Raw genomic sequence first — 19,124 nt, 5'->3', positions numbered from 1 at the left:
CACAATGCTGGCCATAACAGAAAGTGGTCAGAACACACAGTGCACTGACATTTACTGCACAGCTTCAGACCGGTCAGAATGCCCATGATATCCCCCGTCTTGTCACGCCCATGGACTGTGTGTTTGTTTTCCTCCCCCACGTGCTCTATGTTTACCATGTGTCCTAGTTTCTCCCTAGTGCTGATTGTGTTCCTTGATTTCAGGTGTTCCTTCATTAGTTTCCATGGTTTTTGATTAATAACTCCACCTGTTTCAGTTCTCCCTGATTACGTTCCCTGTGTTTAATAGCACTGTGTTTTCCTGAGTCTTGCATCTAGTCTTAAACGTCTTTAGGGTCCTGGCTACGTGTGTGTAAATAAGTCAAGTATTTATGTATTCCCCTACGTCTCCTCGCTCCTTTGCTCCACGCTCCGACACAGTAGCAGCAGCATATGGATGAACGAGCCATGCTCATCGACCCCGCTCACCTACGCGAAGGCATTCATGCCGCTCGCACTCGCCAGCTCCCTCGATACAGAGAGCCTTGTGACACTGTTCCAGCTCGGGATCACTTACCATCAACCAACGGATCTCCCAAACACCACCAACCTCGATTGGAAAGAGGCGGTCATTCGGCGTCTGGAGAGTCTCCGATCCGGAATCCCACCACCCACTGCACCGCAGTCAAACCCGCCGGCCGCTCGGAAATCGAGGCCACTGGCCGCTGCACTCTCAAGCCCGCCGGCCACTCTGAAGTCTTAAGCCCGCCAGCAGTTCCAAAGTCAGGCTCGCCGGTGGTTCCATTGTCAAAAGCCCGCCGGCCAATTCTCTCCCAAGCCCTCAGCTGACAGCAGCAATCTCCTTCACCTCTGCTCATAAAGGGAGAATGTGGAGGAAGAGAGTGTCGGCTCCAGCCCCTGAGTCCGCCCCAGTGTCGGCTCCAGTCCCTGAGTCCGCTCCTGAAAGGGCTCCAGTTTCCATGTCCAGCCCAGGGAGGGCCACATTTCCCGAGTTAGGCTCACAGAGGGCCTCAGAAGCTGATATTCTCCCCAATGATTGGGGGGGGGGGACTCCGTCATGGCCTCGTGAACGGTCTGCTCCCCCATGGCCTCCTGAACTGTCTGCTCCGCCATGGCTTCCTAGTCTGCCTGCTCCGCGATGGCTCCCTGAACTGCCTGCTCTGCCATGGCCTCCTGAACTGTCTGCTCCGCCATGGCTTCCTGGTCTGCCTGCTCCACCATGGCTTCCTGGTCTGCCTGCTCCGCCATGGCTCCCTGAACTGCCTGCTCTGCCATGGCTCCCTGAACTGTCTGCTCCGCCATGGCTTCCTGGTCTGCCTACTCCACCATGGCTCCCTGTACTGCCTGCTCCGCCATGGCTCCCTGAACTGCCTGCTCCGCCATGGCTTCCTAGTCTGCCTGCTCCGCCAACTGCCTGCTCCACTATGGCTTTCTAGTCTGCCTGCTCCGCCCGCTCCACCATGGCCTCCTGAACTATCTGCTCTGCCATGGCTCCCTGAACTGCCTGCTCCGCCATGGCTCCCTGAACTGCCTGCTTCGCCATGGCTCCCTGAACTGCCAGCTCCTTTATTTCAGGTGTTCCCTCATTAGTTTCTATGGTTTTTGATTAATTACTCCACCTGTTTCAGTTCTCTCTGTGTTTATTAGCCCTGTGTTTTCCTGAGTCTTGCGTCTAGTCTTAAACGTCTTTAGTGTCCTGGCTACATGTGTGTAAATAAAGTCAAGTATTTCTGTATTCTCCTACGTCTCCTCGCTCCGCACTCCGACACAGTAGCAGCAGCACTGTGACAGTCTACTGCTTAAAGTACCTACAGTGGGCACATGATTGTCAAAACTGGACTGAAACAGTGGAAGAAGGTTGCCTGTTCTGATGAATCATGTTTAGATCAGGTGAATGGCTGAGTGTGTGTGTGTTGTTTACCTGGGAAATACATGGCAGCAGGATGCACTATAGGAATAAGACAGGCCAGTGGAGACAGTGTTATACTCTTGGCATTGTTCTGCTGGGAAAACTTGGGACCTGGCATTCATGTGGATGTTTCTTTGACACATACCACCTACCTAAAAATTGTTGCAGACCACATACACCCCTTCATGGCAATAGTGTTTCCTGATGGCAGTGGCCTCTTTCAGACAAATAACGCTCCCCGCCACAATGCAAAAATTGTGCAGGAACAAGAGTTTAAAGCATTGCTTTGGCCTCCAAATTCCCCAGATCTAAATCTGATTATGGGATGTGCTGGACCGACAAATCTGATCCATGGAGGTCCAATCTCACAACACTAATTTATTGGTGTCAGACACGATATGACATGTTCAGAGGTCTTGTGGTGTCCATGCCTCAATATATCAAAGCTATTTTGGCAGCACGAGGGGGGCCTACATGATATTAGGCAGGTGGTTTTAATGTTGTGAATGTCTTGCATATATGCTCTAATTTTTGTCTATTTTTATTTTTCCAGAAAAATTATTAGATGAAATATCTGAGAAAAAGTTCCCCTGAGCTATAAAAGAGCAACTAAATATACAAGCAACCCTTTGCTTTATCATTTTGATTGTTTCATTGAAAATTCATGTTGCCATAGAAAAATTGCAAATAAATCAATCAATCAATGACAAAGCAATTATAATCACTATGTCTTTTGCTATTGTCAGTTGTTGTGTCTGACACGAGAGTGCACTTGCATCGACTCTAGCATCCACAGCCGGATCTTGCAGCCCATCTCTGATGTTTTCATGAGAAGTGGATTTTGGAAGGAATGAGGACAGGAAATAAGAGAGAGCTGTGTTAGTTTACTTGAATGAGGGATGATTTACAGTAGTGGGGAAAGCACTCAGGGCCTCGTCGGGTGTTGTGTAACACATACAAATGGCCATGTCAAACACTCATTAATTTGATTGGAGGAGAGACCTTCACCATGAAGAATAAAAGCCACCTGGCTCATTTCATTTAAAAAAAGAAAAATGCTAATATTGTGGCGACTCACTCGCTGAATGCTCATTTTTACTGGTCGGATCCATTTATGCTTGTATAAATGGTTATTCATTCCATTGAAAGGAAGATGACTTTTCATTGTGCATGCTAAATTCAAAGTGAGTGAAAGTCAGTTACTTGCAGGCGATAAACACAATGAATGTCTGAGTCAGTGAGAGGCTGGTTTGTTATGTGATGCCTCGCATGCTTCCATTAAGACAATAGAATGCAGTGTTTTAGAAAGGAACAATGCCTCTGCCATTCATCAGGAGATGTGTTTAGGTAGAGAGGAAGAGAGTGGAGCAGGGTTCAGTGAAGACCGCAGCAGAGAGTTAAGAGTTATTTGACAGGGTGACGTGCATTTGACTAATGAAATGAACCGTGAGTTGTATGCCAGCTGTGCTCAGTTGGAGATGCTAGCGAGAGTAATGTGTTTTTCAGCTGGAATTGGGCCTATCCTATTGTGAAGAATACATTACAGCTCATGACACCCGTGGGACGCTGGAGTGTTTAGCCGAGACACTGCCGTCATGCAGCTGCCTGGTGTTAGTGCACTTGAATAAAAAAAAAGTGCCTTTGAGATGTAAAAACCTAAAGAACTAGTTTTTTGTTTTTAAAAGAAACAACTTTTATTTCAACTGTGTTGGCAACATACCAATGTCTTTTTTTTTCTTTTTAAATTTTATAAATGAATGTCTTATCTTGACCACCATTAATAAAAATAAACATTATTAGGGGTGACTAACAACAACTATGGTAACATGTGCCTTATTTGATCAAAATATATAAGGTTGCATTTTTATACATTATGAGACAAAATGCTTGAGAACTCAGAATCAGATGTGAGGGAACTGAATGCACAGTATTACACACAGTCTTGTAGAAAGAACTGACATGAGAGAGTGCCTTCTTTCACATTAATGAAATGAAAAATGAGACAGCTGTACAGCTCATGCAAAAAAAGGTTGATTAATTGATTAAAAAGCAAAACAAACAAACAAACAAACAAAAAAACAACAAAGTAATCTCAAAAGACCAAGTTGTTTATGATTCAGTATCAGGTACTCCAATAAGAACAATGCTAAAATAAAAAAACAAAACAAAAAACAGAACAGAAATAATAATAAAAATAAAAATAATAAACAATAATAATAAATTAAGAGAGCCATGCATTTAGCAAGGCAAACACTAGTATTTGGAAACTGAATTCAGCATTTCTGGATGTCAGTTGTGTGTATGACACAGTTGTGAAGCTCTAATTCACATAGACTCCTTTTTATTTATTTATTTTTTTTCATCATGCTTCTTATAGAATCCATTTTACATCCAAATCTGGACAGATCTTCTACACAAGCCCCAGAAAACAAAATGGCCTTCTCTTTATTATTCTGATATTTTTATTTTCTTCAAAGTCAAATCCCATCCCTCACTGTGATGTGCCATAATGGTAGGTATATTTATATATATTTATATTTCCCCTTTGTTCGTTTGGTACATAAAGTGAAATCATTGCGAGTTGTTTGGCTGTGGTCTCTTAGTAGGCAAACAGGAAGGGCAGGAGCTTATGCAAGATCAGCAGAGTGATGTAAAGGAGTGGCTCAGTGATTGCCATGGTTCCGGAACCTGCAAATGTCAGAGAGAGAGAGAGAGAGAGAGAGAGAGAGAGAGAGAGAGACAGAAATGCTTGTTAGATCACAGTGCACGCTAAAATAAAACAAATATCATCAGTTTTTTTTTTCTTCAAACATTCATTTACGAAGAACATTAGCATTCATTTGAAAAACAGAGCATTTTCATTGCTTTTAGTCTGAGGACATTTATTGCATCCAAATTTGATTCAGCATGTGGGCCATATTTCACATTATTAAAGCCCTTCAAATGGCTCTTTCATAACGACTGCTCAGCAATTTTGCTCTTATCACCTCATTCCTCCATCGAAGTTAACAATCTCACTTTACAAAAGCAAAACACAGTCAGCTGCTGCTGCTGGAGATGTTGAAAAAAAATGGAACACATGCAGAGAAGAGCCCTATAGGGGCTACAATGTAAGCTAAATGTCCTCGTGTGGAAACTACATGACATTTCCTCTCTGTGACTGACAGCAAAACAGCAGCCCACGGGCCTTTTGAGTGCTAGCCAACAGCAGCACAGCAGAAAATAGAAACAGATTGTGTCAAGAACGCACTTACACAAACCCACAACAAACACAAGAAAATGCCAGAAGGATACATTTAGATCACACATCCCTCCAATATAGACATGTACGCAAGACATAAACGCACTGGTAATGATTCATTGCTTAACGGGGCTGCAGCGCCGCTGACTTTTAGAGTGTGAAACGGCCGTCTGTTTTCTGCAGTTCTGATTTTCCCATGGCCATTTCTCACAGCGCTCCTTTACTCTTACTCTCCCTTCATCCCCGAGCAGATTAGCATGGCGTGCCAGGTCGCCTCGTGACAGGAACAGCTAGCTAGCACGACATAACACCAGCCCTTAGGAGCATGTCTTACAGTAGGCTCCTGGAGCGTGTCCACATGTCTTAAGAAGCCACATTTATTTTGCTTCCTCTCTTCTTTCATCATTATTGCAGAGGGAAGAGGATGGATGGTTGGTTGAGTTGGTGTAGGGCGGTCGGAAAACGGTGTGGTTCAATTTCATGCTCTTTCTGTAAAGTCAAACATTACAGCAGGGCTTACTCTTGATTTGACATAAAGAAACATTCATCTTCTTCTCTTTATTCTTTTAGTATTGCTATCTGAATCACTGGGACATAGCTTTAGCTCTTTTCCCGCCAGAATGTTATTTTTAAGTTTCCAGCATTTTCATTCACAAATATTTCATGACCTCCAGAATATTTAATTGTATGAATATGAAACCAGTGAATATATCAAAAGAAAGAACAGAGCCATAATTTTCATAAAAAATAAGTGAATTTTGAAAACAATTATCGGAACAATTATCAAATCATGAGTCCATGTCCATCAGCTGGTGATGGGCACTTTTGAAACACTGCTTTGTGAAGCTTCAAAACCTTTAAATTCGTTTAGAGCCAGTGACTTGGAGCATGTATCAAACTGCAAATGTCACATTATTTCAGTAGACAATGCTTTGTTACATTGTAACCGTTTGAAAACATTTAGAAATTTAACGGTTTTGTTGAACCTACTATAAGAATCTTGGATCTATTTTATACATTTTTTTTTCTGTCAGATGTATAACAAAAAGGCAGAGTTGCACTTATTAGTCTCTAATTGGCCTGATTAACCAAGATCTCCATAAAACAAAACAAGCCAAATACTTCGTATTTAATGGCATTACAGATTTTTGGGTTTTTGTTGCATTTACACCGTTCTGTCCAGCAGACTTCACCAGTGTGATGCTTTGAGCACTTCAAAACAGTGAATCATTTTGCAAAGCAATTCGTTCAGTTGATTCAACGTTTAGAAAAGCTTAGTTTCTCCCATCACTACCATCAACATCTCCAGACCTTACGCAGTCATATCATGTTAGCTTACTTGAGTGTAAACAACTTCTGTCCACTCCTATTTTACACAGATCTAACCGTGAAAACATGCATTGCTTGAATAATAACTTGTTAATGGCGGAGAAGCTTTTTGTAATAAATGACATCTATGGTAGGGCAAGAGTTAAAAACTGAAGTTATTGTGGGCATGAAACCATAGGATCTTCCATAAATCGTCCTTCAAAATGTCACTACACACGGAAAGAAAATCTCTTACCAAGGGACATGCTAGATACACACGAGATTAGACTAAACAAGGATAAGTGAATACACGAACAGACGTGCAAATCAGCTAAAATGGCAAAGTCATGACCCTGACTGCTGTGGAAATAATTACAGTCAACATCGACGCAGAGGGCTTCTGTGTCCAGCTCATTACTCACATGCCATCAGTAATCGCCTCCTCTTCCTCATTTAACCCTCTAGAAAAGGACGTTAATCCGTCTGTTCGCTTAATAACATATTTAATGAACACACCCCAGTGATCAGGATCAGTGCCACTTTTAAGAACATTTTATAACCTTTCAGGGATTATGGTTCTCATACAGCGTGTGGAAGGACATATTATAATGGCGAAGGTAAATCGTATCCCCGCAAAAAACCCAGGTTGTTTGTTTAATAATCCATGCTGGTCCAATAAGGGCAAGTTATCTGAATTATTTAGTTCTGCTTAATTGAATTTTAAAGATATTTAAGTAATATATGCAAATTTAGGCACATCCTCAGTAGACTGACTGCATGCAGAATATTTAGTCTCTAACATTCGTTTCTGGGTCATTTGTTCCCATTGCCCATTTTCTCACTCTTTTAACTATATGCTACATGAAGCATCCTGCCTCAGGTCTTGCCACAACCTTGAGATTGCATTTTCATGTGGACTAGTCACTGTAAGAAGCAGAATTTTCTTAACTGGCCCTGTTCTTAAATCTATTGGCTCACAGAGATATTCACTTGCGTCCAGACGTCGGGCCAAGCACAAATGACCTGACATTCTCCATTAGCTTCTCCTGATGCAATGCAGGGTACATGATTATCTTAATGACGGGAAACTGTCCTGATCCATGTGCAGCCCACTTCTGAATAATTTTATATTGGTAATGATATCAGTATTATAACTACAGTGTTCTTGCTGCATTACGGAATTTTTGAAAATAAGTCACATGTTACTTTTTGCTTTTATCAATTGTTTTCACTCCCTTCTGATCTCAGCAGGTGTTCTTACGCGGAGCTATAATGGCCCTTGAGGGCCCACTGGGAGATCAGATGCAATGGACTCTAAAGATGAAGGATTAGAGGGTTACTGTGTGATCATATTTGTTGAGCTGAGGCTGTGTTCCTCTCCCTCTGAGGGATAATAAGAGTTTCAGCAGCACACTCTTTCTTGTCGAAACCGTGCTTTATAAGCTACAGCCATACGTTTGGCTGCCCCAGCATGCCTGTGAATGCAGAGGCTGATATAGTAAATCAATGACACCTGCAAATGATTTTTCGTTTCAAGAGCTTAAGATGCTGATGGACTTATAATGAGTTATAATATCAAACTGGCAGTGCAATTATGATATCTTCACATACAGTAAGCCTATAAATATAAAAAAGATAGCTTAAACGAAAGGGTGACACTCATTCCCACCAGACAAGAGCAGAGCTTCAGCAAACAAGAAGATTTAAGCCTGAATGACTGAAAAAGAGGGATTATTGATCACACTAAGCCAACACGCTCAGTATACATACTGATAATTAACCCGTTTTTGCCATTTCACGTTTATGAAAAGACATCCAAACAATATGTTTTTGCTTAAATGTTACACCATGTGATTTATGTTTTGGCAGCAGCTATTTAAATTATTTACATTTAACCAGATACAGTATGAAAAGGCAACAAACAAGAAAAGGTATGCACTTTAAACAGAGATTTTGTTTTTAAAATGAAAAGCAAATTTTCAGACAGTTTCTTGGTTTTTATTTATGTGACGTAGCTCCAGCATTTTCCATGATATGATAACAAGTGGTAAGCACTAAAATAGAGGTTGGAAATGGGGTCTAAAATGCTTTTTTAATCAGATCATTGAAAACACATATGGAGGTAGTAAAAATGCATGTGACCACATTGCATTTGTAGTGGAAATGCTCATCCATCCTGATGCGTCCCAGATCATAGTGAAGCACAGCTTATTGTCTAAAAATGCAGTCACATTTACTGCTGTACTGCAATTTTTTTTTGTGTGTGTGTGTGGCCAAAATCCAGTCATTCAATAGGAATCCACACAATTACAAATTTTGTGTGAGAGCAAAATATTTCACTATGCAAATTATGCAACAAGTTAAATCAGAAAACAGCTTGGTTTGAAAATTACTTCTGTGTGAGCTGAGCTTTACAGATCGCTACACTATTGGCAACAGACAGTGGACCTTTTTTGCCATGTAATTTCATTAGTTTCACCGCAGCTTAACACACGAGTGTTCTGGGACGTTTTGTGACAAAGCCAACCAAAACAAGTGAGCCAAAACAAGTCATGTAACATGGGTTTGTTCATTCAATACTATTTGCCGCACTCAACGCTCCCATGAAAGCAATATAGAGTGTGATGGAATAAGAGGGGAGTGTCTCAATGAAATCCAAACTGAGTCATAGGAGACCAGATGGAAACAGTAATGCATCTTGGCTGATCACTTGTGTTTGGCTCATCTAAAACAAATCTTAGTACTAGGTGGAAACCGGGCCTGAAAGAAGGCACAACCAGCAATAACAAATTGTGGTTACACTTTATTTTAAGTTGTCCTTGTTACAGTGTAATTATACATTTAAGTAATGAGTAATATTAATTAACTACATGTACTTACTAAATAGTTAGGGTTAGGATTAGGGTTTGGGTTAGGGTTACTTGCATGTAATTATGCATAATTGATTGCTATTATAATAGTAAGTACATGTAACGTGTTACAAGGACACCTTAAAATAAAGTGTTACCCAAATTGCTTCCATTGAAATCTAGTCACGTTACACCTGGTTAGTGCATGGTGTAAGAGTAAAACAAGGTAAGATGCTTACAGTATTAAATAGTGGTAGATACTGCAGCAAATAGCATCTTGTTTACTCTATGTGCAAATACACTCTCAATACACCTGTAAACAGAAGTAACATGCTGTTATTATAGGCAGAGTTAGTGAAAACACTCTTTGCCAACAAGGTTGGCTACTATATTTGAAATACTGCCATTTTGGGTGTTAATTGTTCCCTTAATTTGACGTCCTTAATGTAAATTAAATGAATAAATGAACAAACTGTGTCTCTATCAAGTTTAAGTTCAAATGGTGGACACACTGCTTTGACTGAAATAGCTGACAATGAGTCATGAAGCTGTCTTATTTTTCTCTGGATTGTCCATTTATTCTGTCACCTCCCATTTTTAAACTTATTTCTACACCAATTTTAGCCAGCTATCACATATCTATTATTCATGCTCTAATGCTTTATGTTCAGGCTTACCTTCATCTTTCTCTCTCTCTCTCTCTCTCTCTCTGTGTCTGTGTGTCTGTCTGTTTGTCTGTCTGAGTGAGTCATGTAGCCAAACAAAAGCTAGTTTGAGACAATGTTCCCCTTGATTTCCCTAGAGGAGTCAGCAGGTACACAACTAAGCACAGTGTCCCAACATGACACAAACAGAGATGAAACAATTAGCACTCGCCTAAGAGTGCTGAAGTGCTTCCCACACAGTGACAATGCACAAACACATCCAGTTAAAAGATGTCTGTGGCAGGGGGTCTGCAGCTGGATGAGGCTCATCGGTTAAGTGTGAAAGCTGTCCAGCAGCACTAAACACTAGGCTTCTCCCTTCAAGCACGCAATCAGCCCACCACCACAACCCCCTGTGTTCGCTCTCAAGGGGGAACGCAATTTGATAACGGGTGTTTTAAGTTTGCAAAATGTGTGGGAGGCAAAATTGTGCTTGAAAGGTTAGTAAAACTGAACCAGGAATGTCACACGTGTGTTCTGTATAATTATAGTGCACGCAAAATAACCAGATTGAGATGAAGAGGGAATGCTGAGTTCTGAGAAAACACACGGACGCACAAACAAGACTAGATTAAAACAGCTGTGCGGCTGGAGTGATATAAAATTATCAAGGACGTCAGTACACCAGAGGTGGCATGATGCATTGTGGGTAGAGATTGCATAAGCCAGTTTGTGCTTCTATTCTCATTGTATTTCTTTCCCTCTTTTTCAAACTAATTAGTCTTGCTCCAAAAAAAATAAAAAAAGTAAAATAAGAAAACTTTTGTTTGTTTGTTTTTTCACAGAAGAAAAGTAAGTCATCCCTCTCCTGCCCCCCTTTCTGACGCAAAGAGGAATATGTAAGGGTAAAATTAAGTTGTGTAATTAGATTATTCTAACCTGAATCTTTGTGAAAAGTATTTTAACGTCAATTTAACCTAAGGGCAACGACAAAGCTTAATTATACAATCAGGAAGCAGTGGTATTAATAAGAAATGAGTTTCTGAATTAATTAAACAAACAGCACGCTGAGACAATGTCTTATTCCAGTAAGCATTACCACAAATCACATTTAATTATAGAGCACGTCTGCAAAACACACATTTTAATGCTTGACGCACTCATGAGAAGGCAATCAGACATGAGCTGTTCCTCAGAGACCTGCATTTTTTATTCTTGGGCTTGGTGGGCATTTGGTGGGCCATTTTCAACAGTGCAATGATTTAATCTGCTCTTTCCAGTATGGACAGATATGCCACCCAGCCCTGCTGGGAAAAATAACAAATAAAAGAAGTGAAAGCAGCAAGAGGCAATTCGATGCACCTGACAGCATGTAGAAGACCAAGCTTATCAGCTCCCGCCCGTGGCATTCCTTTAATATTAATTGTTTCTGCCACTCAATGAGATGACATTGTGGAAAAGTGACAGATGCATGTTTCCAAAAGAGGAGGTATGCGTGTATGACAGAGAAAGAGAGTGAGCGTGAGCAGCGAGGGGTGAATTTTCTTTCTCTCCTCAAAAGCTAATAGTGTGGTCAGAACTGAAAGGTGCAATCCTTCAAATGTGGCAGATGACTCTTTAACCTTCTCACGTCAATGACAAAAGCAGAGCTCCTAAAAGAGGAAAAAGACAAATTTGAGATCTTTCTGTCAATGTTAAATGTGCTCAAGCATTTACTGACACATGACAGAGTGACTAGCATTGGTTTGCTGGTTCATTTGAATCAATCTGCCTGACCCTGTAAAAATCCCTCGCATTCAGAAGAGTAATATGTATAATCTAAAATCTTACACATATTTAGCAATTAATATCAAATAAGGGAGAAACTAGCACTGACGATTTTAAACCATGACTTGTATTTCCTAACAAAGGCAAATGACCAAATTATACAACATTCTCCTCTTTTTTTAATAAATATGCTTTATTAATGATTAAGTATGACAAGCCAAAAGTTAATCTATTCTAAAGAGAGGACAATAAAGAATGGGGCGGCAGAATAACCATAGAAAGAGAAATAAAGCCTGGAATGCAATACCGTGGCTGATCAGAGCACTGGCCCTCTTAATGTCCGACATGCTCGCCAAATGGCTGCCTCCATGTCTGGCTGCACTAAAGATATGGCTGGCTGAGCATGTTGGCACACATACAGTCACTCCCACATGCACACACAAACATGGGTGTATATATATACACGGATGTCATGGTCCAAAAACAGCTTGTGCCGCAGTTTCATATAGGATCAAATGCATCCTGCTGCTTAAGATTCTTTATCAAGAAATGTTGCATTAAAAAAGCTACATTTACTTAATAAAATAAACATTTGACATTTTTTATGCTGTTTGCACATGGAATTTGTTGTAGCCTGTTTAAAAGCATGAATTATTTTTATTTGTATCAAACAAATATCATCAAATATATATGCTACAAGTTTGGGGCCAGTAAAAGTTAAATGTTGATGCTAGCCATTGATTTCCATAACATTTTCTTCCGTACTATGGAAGTCAATGGCTACCGTCAACTGTTTAGTTACCCACATTCTTCAAAATATCTTATTTTGTGCTCAACAGAAAAAGAAAACTTATGTGGGTTTGTAACAATTCAAATGTGATTAAATTATGACAGATTTTTTTGTTTTGTTTTTGGGTGAACTATCACTTTAAAGGCATCATAGAGGATTGTGAAAATATTTCAGTGGAACTTTCTCTATTTTCTGCTTCCATTTTGTTTTGTAATTTTTAATGTATTTATTCATTAGTTCATTGTCAATTGTCATTTATTAAAATATTCAGATAATAAATGTTGTTAGAGCACTGTCATTTTTGCAACAATTTCATATGTCAAAAAATTACCTAATTGACATAAAATGCTGTTGTTGTTTTTTTCTGTTAAACTCTAATAGAGGCTTAGATATTGTAAGACCAGGCAGATATAGGAATGCAAAAACAATATTAATAAATAAGATATAAAATCATATTAATAATACTTTCATTAATAATATAAATACACTACTAATTATGAAAATAATCCATTGTTAAAAATTGTACTTATAACACCATTAAAAATTCTGTATAGTAATTTCAAGACATGGTTCTTTATGGAACCTTATAAAAAAGGGTTCTATTCAGCACTATTGTTACAAATGCTTTAGAAACTTAAAAAAAATTTTTTAAATAAATGTTACACATAATAGGATTACTTTCCTGATCAGGCTTGTCAAACATAAATATTTTGTAATGAGAATCGAAAATCTAACTTAATATTCTCATGAAAAGTGAACTGTTACAGTTCTAAAACCGAATTAACAGGATGCTATCTCTTCTTGCTCACCACTGAAGTCCTAGAAGACAACTGTTGACAGGGGTCTCTCATGAGACTTTACTGCGCAGTTATAGTCCACCATAACTGTAAACATCACTGTATCAGTCTATAGTCCACAGTGTTTAGAAGTCACTGCAGGGTAATGCATCCCTGTCACAAACAAACTCCTCTGGCTCAGCTAGAGACTTCATGTAATCGCCCTCCGTTGTCTGCAGGAATCACTCCTGCGGTGACAGAAGTGAGAGTCAGAACACACCCAACCCTCTAAATCCCCAATGAAGCCCCCAATAAATAGAGGCCCTGACCTCAAAGCAAGAGTTAAAGAGACAAGGTGATATCTTGATAACCTCTCTGTCACACTGCACCGTGGTCATAAAGAGACAAAAAAGGGTTGAGACTGATGCGCTGAGGCTGGACAGATCGCAACGGCACTTCCTGCTTAAGACAGCCATGGTGTCGCCAGCAGCTTTTATCTCTTGCATTTTCACTCACAGAGAATAGAGTACACGATAGATAAAGCATCACACACATAAAACACACACACACACACACACACACACACAATTTTCAACTGCCTACTGAGCAGACAGAGGTTTGATATGGCACGGCGACAAATTAAACCTTGCAGCAAATGTGATTATTCTGAGATGTGCTTCACCGATAGTGTGTATGGGTCACAACAACAGCCTTCATTGTGGCGACCAAATGTCCTCACTGTGATAGCAAAACCTGAAATCACCAATCCGCAGGGGTGCAGCCAACTGTCCCCATGAGGAAAACAGCTTAATAAACATACTAAATAATGTCTTAATGAAAATCTATAAATGCAGTGTTCCAGGAGGGTTAGGCTTATGGATAAATAATTAAAACATCATTAGCTCACTATATATATAAAAAAAAAAATGTTGCCTACATTGTGGAGGCCAGCCTATGGTTCATATGCAAAAAACAGCCTAATAAACATACCAGTAAATGGATTCGTGAAATTATACTTGGGTGAGGTTTAGCGGCAGAGCAACAAAAATGAATAGCCTACTCCCATTACACACTCATAACATTTGGAAACACAGACGGTATGTCAAAAGCAAAATCTATTCACTTGTATCATGGGGATAATATTAGAATTAAATGCCTAGACTGTACATATCAGTAATTTAAAAAATACATCATATTTAATACATTTTCTGCATTGTGAGCTACATTCTATAGTGCACACCACATTCTATAGTGCTAGGTCCTGGCTTGAAACATTAATTCCATTAAAACACACACACACACACACACACACACACACACGCTCGCACACGCACGCACGCACTCACGCACACACACACACACACACACAATCAAACATTGAACGCCTGATTATTTCCCCTCTCTAGACCGCTCGGTGTCGCTGTTGCACTGTGACTCACCGGATCCGTGCTGTTGTCTCAGGATAGATGAATTGCCCGGCCGAGGCGAAGCTGACGCCTTGTCTGCAGAGCCCGTCGTAGTCGTTGAAGGGGGAGCGGGTCCTATTCCAACCGGCGGAGGCATGCGGGGTTTTCCCTTACCCTGGCCCGGCTCAGAAGTGGCCCGTCCACCCGTCGCTGTGTTGCTGTTCCTCAGTGGCCATCGGTTCTGGATGTGAGATACGGCCTCCTCGGCCAGCATTCCCTCGCGCGATGTCACGCGCAGAGTGGCCTGCACCTTGTATTCCTGAGTCTCATCAGAGTACAAGTCCAAAACCCGACACTCATACACTCCCTCGTCCTCCTTCCGCACACCCGATAGGCTGAGCTTGTGGGAAATAGCGTTGCCCTGGACCCTCACCGTCTGTTCACCAAGAGATATAAATACCACATCACAACAGGTTTTGTTGACATCATAGTTTTGGCAGCACAGTCTCATTGGCCATTTTTTTTCGTATTATTTACCATTAAACAAAACATGTCCGAATTATGGGGGGTGGGGCTGGTTAGCGCTCACATTGTTGGGAAGTCTTACAAAAGTACATTTACAGGGTACATTCCCGATATTAGCCTATAATAAGTAAGTTGCTACTTTTAGTAATCAAATTAGTACTATATTTTCATCTGTAGCCAAATAGATCTTTTCGAACTTGCGTTCGCTGGGGAGGTAACCATAGCAACAGTACGCTCTAGAACTTTGCGTTAGGAACAGTTTCAAACGCTCCATTTGCGAAACATATGTAGCTGACTGTCATTATGTATCACTTTATTCATTACAGAAAATTAATTCACATCTCACACGCAGACTATAGTCTATCGTGCGCAGTAAGATTTGAGTGAATCCAACTTCACAAGAATGAGTCCCAATTACCTATAGAACTAGTTGTTTTTATTAAATAGTTTTAGTTTCATTAAACAAAACATGTCCGAATTATGGGGGGTGGGGCTGGTTAGCGCTCACATTGTTGGGAAGTCTTACAAAAGTACATTTACAGGGTACATTCCCGATATTAGCCTATAATAAGTAAGTTGCTACTTTTAGTAATCAAATTAGTACTATATTTTCATCTGTAGCCAAATAGATCTTTTCGAACTTGCGTTCGCTGGGGAGGTAACCATAGCAACAGTACGCTCTAGAACTTTGCGTTAGGAACAGTTTCAAACGCTCCATTTGCGAAACATATGTAGCTGACTGTCATTATGTATCACTTTATTCATTACAGAAAATTAATTCACATCTCACACGCAGACTAATAGTCTATCGTGCGCAGTAAGATTTGAGTGAATCCAACTTCACAAGAATGAGTCCCAATTACCTATAGAACTAGTTGTTTTTATTAAATAGTTTTAGTTTTTTTATATAAATCTATCTATCTATCTATCTGTTTATTTATTTATTTGACCTTTATTAAAACGAAAGCACGTTTCCTCCTCATGTGTCCAAAGCAAATCCAGTGAAAGACGTCAATCATTATTAATTCTTACAAAAATGTCAGCTGAAATATCAACAGATCTGTGTGCACCCAATTAGCAGTATAGGGGAAGAAATGTCACAATAGCGTTTTATCATTAATAATTAATTATTTATAGTCATTCATAGTTTCGTTTCTTTCTTCAAGCAGATTCTGATTCTACTAAACATTGCAAAAAGTTATGATCAAAAATACGGTTAGTGTAATACGTATTGACACTCACGCTTATTTTCGTGGCGTCCCGGTGGGCAACCTGTAAAAGATCACATCAAAACAACATGAGTAGCCAGCATGAGTAGTTTAATTAGGCTACTCGTGTCACAATATCACTGTGCAACTTTTATTGACACTTGAAAGACCTTACAATTAATAATAAACGAGAGGGCCTTTCGTTTGGAGTAGCACCATGGACAGCGACAGTTCCCTCTGATGCTGTTTTGCGGTATCTTTCATATGGCTATGGCAGGATTCATATTACTGGTTCAACAGACATCTAGTGTTTTATATGTCACTTTCAATATAGGAGACCTTCAGGTCCACTGACAAAAGCTGAGATGCAAAGGCAGATTTTGGTTAATTTTGGTTTGGTTTGTCAGTCAGAAATTGACAGATATGATATTATCTCTATAAGGAAACATCTCAGGCCTTGGTAAACACCGTGTGGCATTTATTTACTTATTATTTATTTATTTTGTATAATTAAGCATGACATTCCTATTCTGCTTCGGAATGCCCACCCACAGACATACAACCCAACTTGATTCAACGACATAAATTAATAATTAATCGCCTCGATCAGTGCGTTTAATTGAGATCGCTCATCACAGGGGATCCAACTGGACGCACCTGGACACGTGAAGCCTGCCACATCCCACTGCGCCGACAAACAGCACTCCTGGTGCGACTCCAATAAGAACTTGAACGGAAATAGTATGTGTTCAAGCGGCTTTGAGAACAACGAAAGCCCCTTTACCTTGGCTCTGTTGGCCGGAGCGCTAATTTGCAGTTCGTGTGCGAGCTCTTTAGGGGCCGCTTCCTTGAGGTACCACCACTGGATCTCCAGAGAGAACGGCGAGACTCCGACAGCTCGAAAAGCGCACGGCATCTCTATGTCCTCGCCCTCACCGACACTCACATCTTTGGGCACTTCAGTAAATGTGGCTTATGAAGAAAACACATCAACAGCAGATAGTGCGGTTAAAAGAAACCCTTCAAATAGATTCATTAAGGCATATATTCAAGATGACACATTTATATTTTGTGTTTTAAAAGCTTTCTCATGAACTGCATTTGGCTTTAGTAGCCTGTAATATCACGGTTCAGATGGGAGTATGTTCAGTATTCAGAGTATTTAATAAGAGGTTTAATATGCATCAATATGGCATGAAAAACAAAACAATGAAACTTAAACAAGAACAATGCAGTAATTTCACATAAAAAAAGACGCACAGTAAAAAAAGAGGAAAACTAACAGAATCGCAACAGACTGCTCGTACTGAGTAAATGCGCAACATGGGAGAGACGAAAATCTGTTCAAGTTTACTCACCATTTACACAGAATAGCAGGGGCGCATTCAGAATGAAATAATAAAGGACGCTGTGGAGTGCCCGTTTTTCCATGTCATAAATAAGGTGGTCAGATTGGAGAACGAGTGGAAGCGGTCATTTGACCTGGAGAAACGGGGTTTATTTCATTGGCATTTGCATAACTTCGTCTCGTCCGGGTTTCTTCTTTTTAAGATATAGTTTATTCCCCGAAATGTAGAATAAAATGACTGGAATCTCCAAATAAGATACTCCAAAACGATGCTGCGTCAGTTAAACAGAATGTAAAATCCAATGTTGCGGACCAGAAAACCCCCTTTCTGTTAGGAAAACTGTGTGTGAAAAGTGTTATTCTCTTGAGAAAGTATCCGGTGCCCCTAAAGAATCCTCTGTTCCTCAATTTGCTTCTTATCAAGATAAAACTTGCTTTCAACAGTAGGAAATCTGCTCACTTTGGTCTCCATAAAAAGAGAAAAAATCCGCGATTCGCTTCCACCACCCATCACAAAACAATCCTGTGTCTAAACCCGCAAACCCCAAAAACTAAAAAAAAACAACGTCGGAGGACAAGAGATTCCCTCGACGTTTTTAAGGAGCAGTTAAGCACCTGAACGAAGAAGCGGCATCAGTGGATCGTTCAATAAAAACACATTTTATATTCACAAGTTTAATTAATAAATTAATTTCAATATTTAAATTTCATAGATATTGCATAACTGCATATAAGTTAAGCTATTTACATACAATATATAAATACTTAATATTAAGTAATTAATATAAGTAATATAATGTACAATGTAGTGTATTAATAAAAATAGCTTATTATTTAGCCTTTTAATAATACATATTATTATTATTATTAAAAACAGCTTAAGTATATATTATATATAATATATATATATATATATATATATATATATATATATATATATATATATATATATATATATATAATAACACAAGCATACACACACTTTATATAGGTGTAAATAAATAAAGTTAAGTAAGTGTGAAAAAATGTTCATGAATAATGCAGAGAGGCATGATCATTCATTATAACCTAGATCATGATGACTCAGTAAATGCCACAATTGGCACTAACCGTAGATTAATCCCATCAGAGTCTGTCACTAATAATGAGTGCATTTTATGGTCCTTTGGGTCTGAACCATCTGCACCCATCACTCCTTAAAACCATACAGAAGCCCTTCTTGATAGTGTGACAGCAGGGTACATCTAATGCCTGCTTTAATAATAGATAATAACCATTATACACCACTGTCAAATTAAAATACAAGTAAATGACTGAACTGTATAATGGCATGCATTATCTGCAGGCATTAATT

The 19,124-nt window shown here is 39.7% G+C and overlaps 1 protein-coding gene across 1 annotated transcript; it reads right to left on the bottom strand.

The window, feature by feature from the left end:
* Positions 1–3,692: 3,692 nt before the first annotated feature.
* Positions 3,693–18,402, bottom strand: vstm2b (V-set and transmembrane domain containing 2B). Its single transcript, XM_016260136.1, has 5 exons — positions 17,781–18,402; positions 17,207–17,394; positions 16,457–16,486; positions 14,723–15,125; positions 3,693–4,596 (listed from the first exon to the last, which is right to left on the bottom strand). Exons 1-5 carry the CDS (start codon positions 17,851–17,853, stop codon positions 4,508–4,510), a joined length of 783 nt encoding a protein of 260 aa, XP_016115622.1. The 5' UTR covers positions 17,854–18,402; the 3' UTR covers positions 3,693–4,507.
* Positions 18,403–19,124: the final 722 nt, after the last annotated feature.

The sequence above is a fragment of the Sinocyclocheilus grahami genome, unplaced genomic scaffold (assembly GCF_001515645.1).
Source record: "Sinocyclocheilus grahami isolate Dianchi unplaced genomic scaffold, SAMN03320097.WGS_v1.1 scaffold2007.1, whole genome shotgun sequence".
Taxonomy (NCBI): Eukaryota; Metazoa; Chordata; class Actinopteri; order Cypriniformes; family Cyprinidae; genus Sinocyclocheilus; species Sinocyclocheilus grahami.
This window is presented reverse-complemented; position numbering and strand designations above follow the sequence as displayed.

Bases quoted from the DNA above. Each gene is read 5' to 3' on its own strand.
- vstm2b (XM_016260136.1), bottom strand. From the start codon at position 17,853: ATGGAAAAACGGGCACTCCACAGCGTCCTTTATTATTTCATTCTGAAT. The intron at 16,487-17,206 runs GTAAAGGGGCTT...GATCTTTTACAG, and splicing joins CTCCGGCCAACAGAGCCAAG to GTTGCCCACCGGGACGCCAC. The intron at 4,597-14,722 runs GTGAGTCACAGT...TGACATTTGCAG, and splicing joins GAGACAACAGCACGGATCCG to GTTCCGGAACCATGGCAATC.